The 13,260-nt window shown below is 35.1% G+C and overlaps 1 protein-coding gene across 9 annotated transcripts in view; it reads left to right on the top strand.

Annotated features, from left to right (window-relative positions):
- SCAF11 (SR-related CTD associated factor 11) overlaps nucleotides 1–8,740 on the top strand; it is a 70,739-nt gene extending 61,999 nt beyond the window's left edge. For 5 of the 9 annotated variants that reach the window (XM_082349345.1, XM_082349343.1, XM_082349347.1 and 2 more), the window contains 6 exons: nucleotides 1,399–1,505; nucleotides 2,155–4,857; nucleotides 5,606–5,952; nucleotides 6,972–7,190; nucleotides 7,549–7,668; nucleotides 7,953–8,740. In XM_082349345.1, the coding sequence (XP_082205471.1) occupies nucleotides 1,399–1,505; nucleotides 2,155–4,857; nucleotides 5,606–5,952; nucleotides 6,972–7,190; nucleotides 7,549–7,668; nucleotides 7,953–8,099 (3,643 nt within the window). In that variant the 3' untranslated portion in view covers nucleotides 8,100–8,740. The remainder of the gene's footprint in view (nucleotides 1–1,398; nucleotides 1,506–2,154; nucleotides 4,858–5,605; nucleotides 5,953–6,971; nucleotides 7,191–7,548; nucleotides 7,669–7,952) is intronic. The other 4 variants (XM_082349346.1, XM_082349344.1, XM_082349349.1 and 1 more) reach the window with 4 other exon arrangements.
- Nucleotides 8,741–13,260: the final 4,520 nt, after the last annotated feature.

Here is a 13,260-nt window from a genome sequence, read left to right as displayed (position 1 = left end):
TCCACAGTGTTATTCTAAATAACTACTTGATCAAGTCCCTACTTTGCCCTGGCATTCATGACTTTCTATAATCTAGCCCTTTCTTTCTTAGTTTATTCTGAAGCTATTAACACATCGGTAGGTACACGATGTATACTTAAATCAGGCTCCTATGTAAAGACCAAGTTCCTTGCCAGAGTTTTATATTCATTCCTGTAACATACTGTAACTATTATATATCACTGTAATACAGTTCTGCAAAGGGCCTTCACCCTCTAGGAATAACAATGGAACATAAGTAAAATTAGTCCAGATATGTATAATATGAAACCTTTTCTTAGAGCTGTTTTTTTTGTACATGTGCAAGTTGCACATTGTTTTTCAAGCTTCTTTCCTCCTACTCCAGAATCTCACCTTAGACTGGGTGAGATAGTCTTTTGTTAGGAGACCTGACTGAACAAAATATGAATCGGAGTAGGAAGAAGCTGAGGGTGGATTGGTTATAAATGAAGAAACTTTGGGGTCTTAGCAGGTCCATAGAGACCCTGGGAACCTTGAAGAGCCATCATCCTCAGATTGAGGAATTTTAGAATATAACATAGCAATAGAAATCAGGTGTTTTTTTCCTTTTTAAAAATGTATTTATTTTGATGTTTTTGGCCTTGATATATGCTGTAAAAACATAAAGAAGTCTAATAAAAAATGTGATAACCATCCATGATGGTTATCACATTCAAAATTCAAGTGATGTAGTTTTACTTTCAGTTTTTGTTACTTTTTTTAAATTTATGGACTGATTCCCCTTTGACCTTGATAATTTCTTTAAAACCTGATTTGATTAACTCGACTAAATTATCTCTTTGGAAGTGGAGGGGGGGCTGGTGCAAGGGGCATGAAGGAGCTTTATGGGATGGTGGAAATGTCCTATTTCTTGTTTGGTGTGGAGGTTATACAGGTATATACATTGGTCAAAAGTCATCACACTGTGCACTTAAAATCTGTGCGTTTCATTTGTGTATTTTATTTATCTGCATTTTATTATCCAAATTTATTATTTTTTAGAGTGGTGGGGAAAAAAGGCTAAAAAATTTTTTGACAAAGTATTGCATTAATTTATTTAAACAAGAAACAACTGTTATGTATTAAGTTGCCTTTGATCTCCCTTTGCTATTAATTTAGCGAAAAACATGCTTTTAAAAGGTTTTTTGTTTTGTTTTTGTTTTTTGCAGCCAGTTGGTAGCCATCTTTGAACAATGAGTAACCTTGAGCTTACATTTTTAGCTATTTGGCAAAAAATAATTTAAGCACCCTGTATTTTAATGTTGCTAACCTGATTTGGAAAATTAGTACCTTTAAATTGCTGGTTTAATTTTTAAACCATTTAAACAAAAATGTCTTTATTTTGTTTTGAATTTTCAGAATTAGTTTTATACCCTGGAATATTGAAACAGAAGTCCTTCCTCTCATCTCCTCTGTGTTGCCAAGAACTATTTTTCCAACAAGTACCATATCTTTAGAAAATTTTGGTAAAGTTTTTGAAATTCTTTCTAGTTTAAAAAAAGTTATTAGCCTCTTTCAGTCTCATAAAAAGTATGAGTGTTGATGACTTAGAAAAAGTGTAAATAAGGTATAGATAGTAAGTCCTAGATATTTCTATAAATATTTGTACAGTGACTTGACTTTAAAATTGTCCCAACTAGAAAATCCCTTTTAAGAAATTACAACTTCATGTCTTTGAGGAACTGATTAGAAGTCTCCTTTCTCTTTAGGGCTTCAGTGTTCAAACCATGATCTTTAAAGTAATATCTCCTATTAATTATGAACAAATAATTTGAGTCTTTACTATTTGTGGATAGCTGTTGTCTCTTGCTTTTGCCTAGTGATTCATTAAGCAAATGGCAGTTATCAGACGAAACATATTTTCTTTTGTTTTTTTCCCTATAAAATTGCCCACATGGATTCAAATCTTGGGATAACTCATTTCAGTAGCATTAAAAAATTGGTATTACTCAGGTGTTAGTAGCTATGCATTTATTTATAATTTGATTCACAAGTATATTTTGTTTCACTCTGTTATAGATGTCTATTTTATGCTAAAATAAGCTTAAGCCAAACTATTATCATTTTTGAAACATACACTTACTTTTTACTTTTTTAAAAAACATGTATTATTAGGTACTTCTTGCAAAGGATATGCATTAGCACATACTCAAGAAGGAGAAGAGAAGAAGCAAACTTCTGGTACCTCAAGCACCAGAGGATCAAGACGAAAACCAGCAGCAACAACTCCTACAAGGAGATCTACACGTAACACGAGAGCTGAACCAGTCAGTCAGTCTCAGAGGTCACCAGTATCAAATAATTCTGGGTGTGATGCCCCAGATAGTAATAATCCATCTGTAAGTGTTTCCTCTTCAGGTGAGTCAGAAAAGCAAACAAGGCAGGCTCCAAAACGGAAGTCTGTAAGAAGAGGAAGAAAACTACCTTTACTGAAAAAGAAACTTCGGAGCTCTTTACCTCCCCCTGAAAAATCATCTTCCAGTGATTCAGTAGATGAAGAAATAGTAGAATCTGACATACCACCTGTGTTAGAGAAAGAACATCAATCAGATGTAGAAAGTAGTAACACTGTGCAGATAAATGTAGAAAATGAGTCTGCTAATGGCTTGAGAAGTTGCAGTGAGCCAGTAGAAGAAAGTGAGGAACATAGTGAGACCCATGATACAGAGGAAAGAGTAGAATCTTTATATTCTGAGTCTGGTACCCAAGATCCTCCTGTGCTAGTTGGAGAGGAGGAGGAAATTCAAAAAGTTGAGAATACAGGTATAGAGGCTAATATTTTATGTCTGGAAAGTGAGATTTCTAAGAATACTTCTGAAAAAGGAGGTGACCCATTGGAAAATCAGGACCAAATAGCTTTACCTTCAGAATCAGAAGTAAAAGCAGATGGATGTACAGATCATCTTCCAAATGATTTTCTTACATGTTCAGGATCTGAAATTGAAGTACACCAACCTATATCAAGCCTAGGTGAGATCCCTGAGAACGTAGAGTCAGCGGTTAATGAAGGAAAAGTTATGGAGAGTCCTATAGTAAAAATTATTGACCATAAAGATTCTACAGTAAAAACAGAACATCTTATTGACAGCCCCAAATTAGAATCTTCTGAGGGTGGAATTATACAAACAGTGGACAAAAAATCTATTGAGAGCTCAGAGGTTCATTTGCTTGGGCATGTTGAAAATGAAGATGCAGAAATAATTGCAACATGTGATACTTCAGGGAATGAAAATTTCAATAGTATTCAAGACTCTGAAAACAATTTATTAAAAAAAAATCTTAACACCAAATTGGACAAATCTTTCGAAGAAAAGACTGAATCTCTGGTTGAACATCCCAGATCTAAAGAATTGCCTAAAACACATGTTGCACTGATTCAGAAGCATTTTAGTGAGGACAATAATGAAATGATACCTATGGAATGTGATTCATTTTGCAGTGACCAGAATGAATCTGAACTCGAACCATCTGTAAATGCTGATGCTAAACAATTGAATGAAAATTTTGTGGAGCACAGTTCCCAAAAGAATATGTCATCTTCTGGTCCTTCAAATGAAAAGGTTGAAACTGTATCTCAACCATCTGAAATCCCAATAGATACGATAGATAAAGCCAAAAAGCCTCGTACTCGAAGATCTAGATTTCATTCTCCATCTACAACTTGGTCTCCCAACAAAGACACTGCACGAGAAAAGAAGCGGTCTCAGTCTCCATCTCCCAAAAGAGAAACTGGAAAAGAAAGCAGGAAGTCTCGATCACCATCTCCCAAGAAAGAATCTGCAAGAGGACGGAGAAAATCTCGTTCTCAGTCCCCAAAAAAGGACCCACGAGAAAGGAGGAAATCTCAGTCTCGATCTCCAAAAAGAGATAGCACTAGGGAAGGCAAAAGATCTGAATCACTCTCCCCAAAAAGAGACACTTCTAGAGAGAACAGAAGATCTCAGTCAAGACTGAAAGATTCCTCCCCAAGAGAAAAATCCAGGTCCCGGAGCAGAGAAAGAGAAAGTGATAGAGATGGGCCAAAGAGAGATCGAGATAGAGAAAGGAGAACCAGACGGTGGTCTCGGTCCAGATCTCGTTCTAGGTCACCATCAAGATCTAGAACAAAAAGTAAGAGTTCATCATTTGGTAGAAATGACAGAGTCAGTTATTCTCCTCGATGGAAGGAAAGATGGGCAAATGATGGTTGGAGATGTCCACGAGGAAATGATCGATACAGAAAGAATGACTCAGAGAAACAGAATGAAAATACAAGAAGAGAAAAAAATGACATCAGTCCAGATGCTGATGATTCAAATTCTGCTGACAAACATAGAAATGACTGCCCCAGTTGGGTAACAGAAAAAATAAATTCTGGGCCTGATCCGAGGACCAGAAATCCAGAAAAGTTAAAAGATTCTCATTGGGAAGAAAATAGAAATGAAAATTCAGGGAATTCTTGGAATAAAAACTTTGGTTCAGGTTGGATGTCTAACCGTGGTAGAGGTAACCGTGGCAGAGGCGCTTACAGAGGTGGTTTTGCCTACACAGATCAAAATGAAAATAGGTGGCAAAACCGAAAACCCCTCTCAGGGAATTCAAATAGTTCAGGGAATGAGACTTTCAAGTTTGTGGAACAGCAACCCTATAAACGGAAAAGTGAGCAAGAGTTCTCATTTGATACACCGGCAGATAGGTCGGGGTGGACATCTGCATCAAGTTGGGCTGTGAGAAAGACTCTGCCAGCAGATGTACAAAACTATTATTCACGACGAGGGAGGAATTCTTCAGGTCCACAGTCTGGATGGATGAGACAAGAGGAGGAAACAACTGAACAGGGTAACATTATGTTTATTTATCAACACTTTCATTTGAAGAAAGAGATTAAAAATTTAATACCTTATTTATATGAATTGAAATAATCCCTATTTATAGTTTTATGTTAAAATGAATCCCAGTTATTTACAAGTCACTTTGTATTGTATAATAGATGTACACTTCAATATTTATTTTCTTTTTTCACCCCATGCCTGCCCCAAACCTTGCCAAAGACATAAATATTTTAAGTATAATTTGCTACAGTAGAAGAATTTGAGATAGTACTATGCAGGATTTAAATTCTGTTTCATTTATATCAGATGTGTGCACTTGAATTTTTTTGATCATTGTTTTCCTATAAATAAGTCACTCTGCTAAAAAAGGTTTACCTTTTCTTGGTTCTCTTGGGAACATTGCAAGAAAAACTCTGTTGCAGATTTTTAAAAAGTGATTAACCTTCTAATTTAGTAATCTAATTAAATTTTATGTGATTATTTAACTAGGAAGTTTCTTGAGCTACTGATTCTTTGTGAGTGCTGACCAATGTTATTGTGTGAAGTTATGCTTTAAAATAATTTTAGTTGAATGTTTTCTTTCAGTTAGAAAATCAGCCCACATTATTTAGGAATGACAGGATTAAACTGAATAATTGGGTATTGGTTTAGGTGTTCTGTTAATTGCTATTTAATTGTAACCAGTGGTTCTTTGTTCTCTGGCTAAAGAAATTTGTAACATGATTTTTTTTCATAAGCCTTTTTTCTTTTGATAGATTCTAACCTAAAAGACCAAACAAACCAACAAGGTGATGGTTCTCAGCTACCTATAAATATGATGCAACCACAAATGAATGTAATGCAGCAACAAATGAATGCACAACACCAGCCTATGAATATCTTCCCATATCCAGTGGGTGTTCACGCTCCTCTGATGAATCTCCAGCGCAGTCCATTTAACATTCATCCTCAGCTGCCCTTGCATCTGCACACAGGAGTGCCTCTCATGCAGGTAGCTGCTCCTACCAGTGTATCTCAGGGACTACCACCACCACCACCCCCTCCCCCTCCATCCCAGCAAGTCAGCTACATTGCTTCACAGCCAGATGGAAAGCAATTGCAGGTATGTTTTCAGCAACTCAAGTTTAATCAACATAGCCATTGTAAACATTTAGCTATTAGGGACAGATGTTCAAGAAAGGGCTTCCTGGCTGGATATCCATACACAGTGACTTATTTGGTTAGGTTTATGGTAAACCTTCATAACCCCTTTTTCACTGTCCTTCCCCAAACCTCCCACTCCCAAATGAGCAAATGAATGGAATGCATAGTGTCAGATCTGAGCTGCATATAGGCTGTTGCTGATACCCAAACAGGTTTTTTGGTTAGATTAAAAAGACCAAATTATGAGCCAAACTAGAATCAAGTGGTGGACACTTTCCCTGATTTATTGGACTTTTAGGGGGTGGGAACTTGTTGTGATTGGGTGCTGTGATAAACCGTGTACTGTTTTGTTCAAACACCAGATAAAGCTGTTCATCGTCCATTACTGTCTGTGTTTCATTTTCATGAATTTACCATGCTGAAAAAAGTGCCTCTGAGGCACTTCTTAAATATAGAAAAATTTCAATAATAATCTGTAAACATTGTGTTGATCATAGTTTCATGTCTACATCTCAGAAATTCTAGAATCCTGACAGCAAGAGTTGGAAGAGCAAGGGGAGTGGGAATTTGGGATCTTGTATCTTTTTCTGCTGTCAACTCACTGCAAGTCATTTGACTTCACTGTCTCACTTTCCTCCATCTTTGAAGGGGGGGCACCTACTCTAAAGAGCCTTGTAGGAAAGATACTGTTATTAATGCTGCTCTGCTTCTTGTTGGTTTTAGTATTGCTGTCAGAACATTACAATACATATATATTTTTTTAAAGTCATCATGAAATATTTAAATGGGGCTCTGTTTAAGAATGTTACTCATTTTTCTTCAGTCCTTTAGATATAAATGACCTGAAATATGCATTTCCCTTAAGTATTTAAGTATTGGATTGCTTTGATTTTTTTTTGATGTTATTTCTAATAGGTGACTAAAAGACTTTTATTGAGTACAAGTAATTCATTAACTGATGATAACTCTTTAAAACAGGGTATTCCTAGTGCTTCTCATGTAAGTAATAACATGAGTACACCAGTCTTGCCTGCTCCGACAGCAGCCCCAGGAAATATGGGAACAGTTCAGGGACCAAGTTCTGGTAATACTTCGTCATCAAGTCACAGCAGAGCTTCTAATGCTGCTGTAAAATTGGCAGAAAGCAAAGTAAGTGTTACAGTGGAAGCCAGCGCAGATAGCTCGAAGACAGACAAGGCAAGTTCAAAGTTGAGAGCAACCTACATAATTCTGTATATGATAAAGATGAAAAAATAACAGCTTTCTGTTGTATAAGTGGTGAAGGGAATTTATTGTTGATAGCCTTAAATTCCAACATTATTTAAAGGGTTCTGTCTAAATATGTTGGTGCCAATTGAATTACTGGTAGTATTTCATATTTATTTTTAGAAATGTTTGGTATGTGTTAGTAAATAACTTTTGTATTTATAACACTAATATTTGAATAGTTCCTTGCAATAATGTAAATGTACAGTGTTTTCAATTTTATATTTTTAAAGAATTTTTTTTGAAAGTATGTGATTGGGCAAATAATTATATATTTTCCTCTCATCAGAAATTGCAAATTCAAGAAAAAGCAGCACAGGAGGTAAAATTGGCCATTAAGCCATTTTATCAAAATAAAGATATCACCAAGGAAGAATATAAAGAGATTGTGCGGAAAGCGGTAGATAAAGTAAGTTATAGCTTTAGTGGAGTTATGTACATATTATTCTGAACATGCCTGTTTTAATAAAGGAATGCTTAATTAAATTAATTAAAATAGTAAGAGGTAGCTTCTATCATTCTTGTCTGTTTTTTTACCTTTTGAGATAACTAAACATGTACCCGACAGGAGATAATGAAACATTAAAAAATGTCTGGTTATCTCTTTGGCATATTTGTTTTTCATAAAGCTTTCCATTTTCCTTTAATCTGTTTAAGGTATGAAAAAAATATTCCCCCTTCTTTTTTTTATAGGTTTGTCATAGTAAGAGTGGAGAAGTAAATTCTACTAAAGTGGCAAATCTGGTTAAAGCCTATGTAGACAAATACAAATATTCACGGAAGGGAAGCCAAAAGAAAACTCTGGAAGAACCTGTGTCTACTGATAAAAACATAGGCTGAAGTGGGGAGCACTATAAAGGACACTATCAAGATACCTGCAAAGTGCAATTTCAACATGTACCTTTAATGGAAAATCATACATAACTGTGATTGAAATTTGGTTTTGATAAAATTATTTTTTTTAATGTAGGATATAATGTTTTGCTCTAAATAAATATAGTTCTGCACCGCAACTTCTATATCTTTTCCTCCCTTCTACCCCCCTCCCCCCCAAAATAAAAACAAATTCAAGGGAAAGTAAAGGGGTTAAAGGAATGTGCATTTTTACTAGGACTGTGTTACATTGTGGATACTGGAAGATGTACAGCTTTTTGATTTGAGCAATGGAGTGCATAAATGAACTTCTGAGTGCACTGGTTTTGGAAGAGATATATATAATACATTTATTCTGTCAGGCTAAAAATAAAGTATGATCTTTATGATTTTTCTCTCTAATTATACAAAGATAAATAATGTATTACCATGAAAAATATTTCTAATAACATACCAATTGCAGGGTTCCTACTGTGTATTTTTAAAGCACACATCTGAGTAAATTGCTTAGATAGAAAACAAATTATCACACGAGTAAAATTCAGTGTTCAAAACTTTAGAACACTGTTCACCTATTGTATCACCAAATAAAGGTTATGCTGCTTGTTTTTCTTTCGTGCCTTTTTTTCCCCCAGTTGAGATGAAGCAATTTGATTTGCTAGATTTACAACTTCGGCAGTCTAATAAGCTCTGTTGAATTTAGAAGACCTGTGTTGACTTTGTAAAAATTATGTTCTTCCATAATATCTTCTACTTATCAGAGATGGTAAATTGTTTGTGCCAATTGGAGAATTGCTTTTAAGTAGTGACCCTCCCTTCCCTGTGGCTACGGTAGAATCATGACACTTGCTTGCTTCACTGGCTTTCCGGTTGTTGCTCATCTGACTAATCACTAATGAAATTCTTTTCACATTTGAGAAATCTCCAAATGCTTTACAGTGAATAAAGTGTTAATTTGGTGACCATATGGCGGCCATTAATCATGTTGCGAAATTCTAGACATTAAAACCGGTGTTTTGGAAAAAGGAGAGGAATTAAGTAATGGAGTCTTGGTTAGGCTTTCAGGGACTAGAGATTGGTTTTTTTTTAGTACTATTTTTATTAAAGGTAAGTTTAAAATGTTCTAGCCTTATTATTTTATTTGGCATCTTGGAAGAAAAAATGGATTATTTCCATGATAAACTGTTTCATTCCAGTAACAGTTTTCAATAGATACCAAATAACTGGAAAGCACTTCAGATAAGATGTTAATGGCACAAAGATGGATCTGTGCCTCAGTGAGACAGACTGACCCTTGTACTAGCTAAATAGTGAAAGCAATACTCTTTAGGACTGTGCTTTTCTGAAGTAAAGATTATCTGTTTCTCAATTTTATGTGTATAATACTTTCCTGGTGCTAGCTTTGATAGGCGAATTTTGAAATATTGGCCCCAGTAATGATTGTGCTAGTTCATAATCTTTATTAGATTATGAGTATAATCCCAAAAGTGGTAGAAATATTTCCAAGCAGTTTCTGATCTTTATTCTGCATTTCTGGGCATTTGTAATATGGTATTCTACTGATTTATATATATTTTTAATTAAGGTTTGTGTTTAGATTATGATGGGGAAAGAGTTTTGGAAGTATATTTCTTGAATAAAATATTAAGACAGTGTTTTAAATATCAATGCACACCTCATTTGTTTCAGTTTTGAACTCTAGAAACAATTGTGTGAATTTTTAATCTATTTTGGGTTAAAGCTGGTTCACATGTAGAAAATTTTGTAGCAAATTGCCTAAATTGATTAATCACACAACATACTTTTCCGACATTTTCTTTCAGTGACATTTGGGAGTTGGATGACAGTTTAAAATTTGCTTTATACCGTTTAGCTTGTGCAAACATGTTTAAAAGTTTTGAAGAAAAAATAGGTGGTGTGGTCAAGAGTTAAAAGTCTTGCATCTTTGGTAGCAGTGCCAAGAATTAATTCCACCTTTCTTGAATAACAAGAGTGTACTCTGTATCTGGTTGGGGTACTGGTTGGCCTGCAATTGAAATAGCTAATGAAGAATATTACTGGACTAGAATCAACTTTGAAATATTTAAGAATGTATTAGAAAGTGCATGCTTTATGTTAAAAAAAATACATTGCTTTTTAACATTTCCCATTCTTTTATCAGAAATTTACATTAATTTTGCATGTGCACAAACTTAATCAAAAACATTTTGTGAGGTTACAGATTCCTCTTGTTATTTATGAAGATTCAGTATTAACCTTTGAAACCTTGGTCTCTTTAACTTTCTAGTCACATTGACTGATGTTTTAGGCTATAGTGACGCCTAGAATTTTGAGACTAAAATTAGTTGTTATTTTAACATTCCAAAATTTTTTATTTTTCTCCTCTGGTAATTACATTTTTTCCATTATTTTCCTTTAAATGGCCACAGTGTGTACTGCTTGAATGTTCCATCCAAAAGATGTAGCTTCACAAGCACAGTGCTTGCTCCATGGTCCATGAGACATTGTTTGTAGTATGAGGATGGAGTGCTGTCTACTGAAACAATACTCTTATTAAACAGATATGTAGTATGTAATATTTTCTAATAAATTCTTTTGATAAACAAAGTAGTGTCTTTAACATTTTATTATTAAGATTCCTGGGAAATGGTGACTTTCACCACATAAACTCTTTCCAAACATGTGTTGCAGTATTTCTTGGATTTGTACCAAAGTAGTTAGGCTTAGCATCATAGTTAACGTAAATGTCCAAGTTGTAAAGCAAGTGGAGTTAGCTATAAGCATGTATTTTAATAGCATTTTTTCCTAATTACATATCATTGTAGGAAATTAGAAAAGCTTATTTAGTAAATTTAAAAATCTGTAAAAGAGGGAAGAAACCTAAAAACAAAAGGAGAAAAATAGCCTGTAATCCTACCACTTAAAGGTAACAACTATTAACAGATCAAACTGCACGTAACTATGTTGTAACATCTTTTTCACTTAATGTATTGAGAAGTTCCCATTTTAATAATTATTCTGCAGCATGACGACTTTTAATAGCTGTAATAGAATTCTATTACACGGATATACCATTACTTAAAACAATCCTCCACTATTGGATATTAAGCTATTTTTACTAATATAAATAATAAAATTAGCAAAATATAAATTGTACTAATATAAATGACTGATGTAAACATCTTTATACATAAATTGTACCCATTTCAGATTATTTTCTGGGAATTGATTCCTGTAAGTAGAATATCTTGATCAGTTTTTATTTCCCCCTAAAATTTTTTAAGATGTAATTATATACATACATTTACACTTGAAGTGTAATTTTTTTTTTAAATTATTATTTATTTATTTATTCATTCTTGGCTGTGTTGGGTCTTCGTTTCTGTGCGAGGGCTTTCTCCAGTTGTGGCAAGCGGGGCCACTCTTCATCGCGGTGCGCGGGCCTCTCACTATCGCGGCCTCTCTTGTTGCGGAGCACAGGCTCCAGACGCGCAGGCTCAGTAGCTGTGGCTCACGGGCCCAGTTGCTCCGCGGCATGTGGGATCCTCCCAGACCAGGGCCCGAACCCGCATCCCCTGCATCGGCAGGCAGGTTCTCAACCACTGCGCCACCAGGGAAGCCCTTGAAGTGTAATTTTTAAAATTCAGTTTAAAACAATATATTTAGTTTAAAACTCCATTGTTTTCCTAAGCTGATTTGTCTCTGCAAAGAGAACCATCAGAAAGTTATTTTTCCCAAACTCTTCAATGCATTTATAAGATGCTTTTTAAGGCTCCCGGAAAATAGTTTTCACAGATCTTTTTCCCCAGCACATGAATTATATCCTGTAAACTTGTGCATTTCTAGTCCCCTTGATAACTTGAAGATATAGTCATGTCCATGTTCTATTTTATAGGGGCTATATAGTGTTCCTCTGTTGATGGACATTTTAAGTTATGTACAAGTTTTGGTTACTAGAAACAATGTTTTAACTAACACCCTGCGTGACTTACCTCTGCGAATCTTTTTGTGTACAAGGTTACATTGAATTTCAGGATATACACATTTTTCATTTGGATAGATGTTGTCAAGTTGGCTCTGTGAAAAGTGTCCTAATTTATAGTCCCTCCACAGTGTCTGAGCTTATAGTTTACTTAGTTCCAACTTTGATATTGTGACAGCATGTAAGATTGCTCTTGTTTTTAGGGTCTTAACATTCATTTTATCAAACAGTGCACACCTACTATGTGTCCGGAATTCTTGGATTCTTCACATATTACCGGGTTTAATCATACCACAGTTTTCTAAAAGAATGGTACAATAATAGCATATTAAGCTTGTACTATGTGATAGGCATTCTGTCAGACATATTTACCTTATTTTATCTATAAAACTAATTCTAGTAATTATCTTTGTTCTACTGATGAGAAAATTGAGATGCATAAAGCTTTAACTGAGTTACCTAGTTACACAGCTACTTAGTGATAGAGCCAGGATTCAGACCTAGGATCGGTAGACGCCGACGTCTGCTTGACTTGGGGTGTTAAGTTGAGCTCACAGATGTAAACCAACATATCACATGTGGGAGTAATGGCTGAAATAAAAAAGTATAGTGGGAGCACAGAACTGACTTTGCTTGGGGGAATAAGGTGCGAGGAAGGGTGATTGATTGATAAAACCAAAAAACCTTTAAAGGGAGTGATTGATTGCCTTTAAAATCAGGATAGTGGTCACTGATATGGGGGAGGGAGGAGGTTGTGACTGAGATGGGACAAAGGCCTGGGAAGGAGGGGGACTACCAAGGTCTACTTCTTGACCTGGGCAGTTGTTACATAATAAACTCTACTCTTTATGCACTTTGTTATATGTGGTGTTATATTTCACAGTAAAAAAATTTGTAAAAAAAATCCAGAGGCCAGCAATTAACTCAAAGCCATTGTTTAGATTTTTGGTAGACAAATCTACCATTCTTCATCCCTTCCCTTCTTTCAATCTAGTCTCAGTGGGAAAAAGAAATCCATGAATTTGGGGAGAAAAAGTAATTCCCCACTGAAAGAATAATTATGCATCACATAAAATATGCTTCTGTAAGAAATGTGCAGGAGAGTGAAGTTGTGTGCAACACTTGAAAGTGTGCTTTCTATATTTA

Source organism: Balaenoptera borealis, assembly GCF_965194805.1.
Source record: "Balaenoptera borealis genome assembly, chromosome: 13".
Classification (NCBI taxonomy): Eukaryota; Metazoa; Chordata; class Mammalia; order Artiodactyla; family Balaenopteridae; genus Balaenoptera; species Balaenoptera borealis.
The sequence above is the reverse complement of the archived record's forward strand: the minus strand, read 5'-3'. Positions and strand labels throughout refer to the sequence as shown.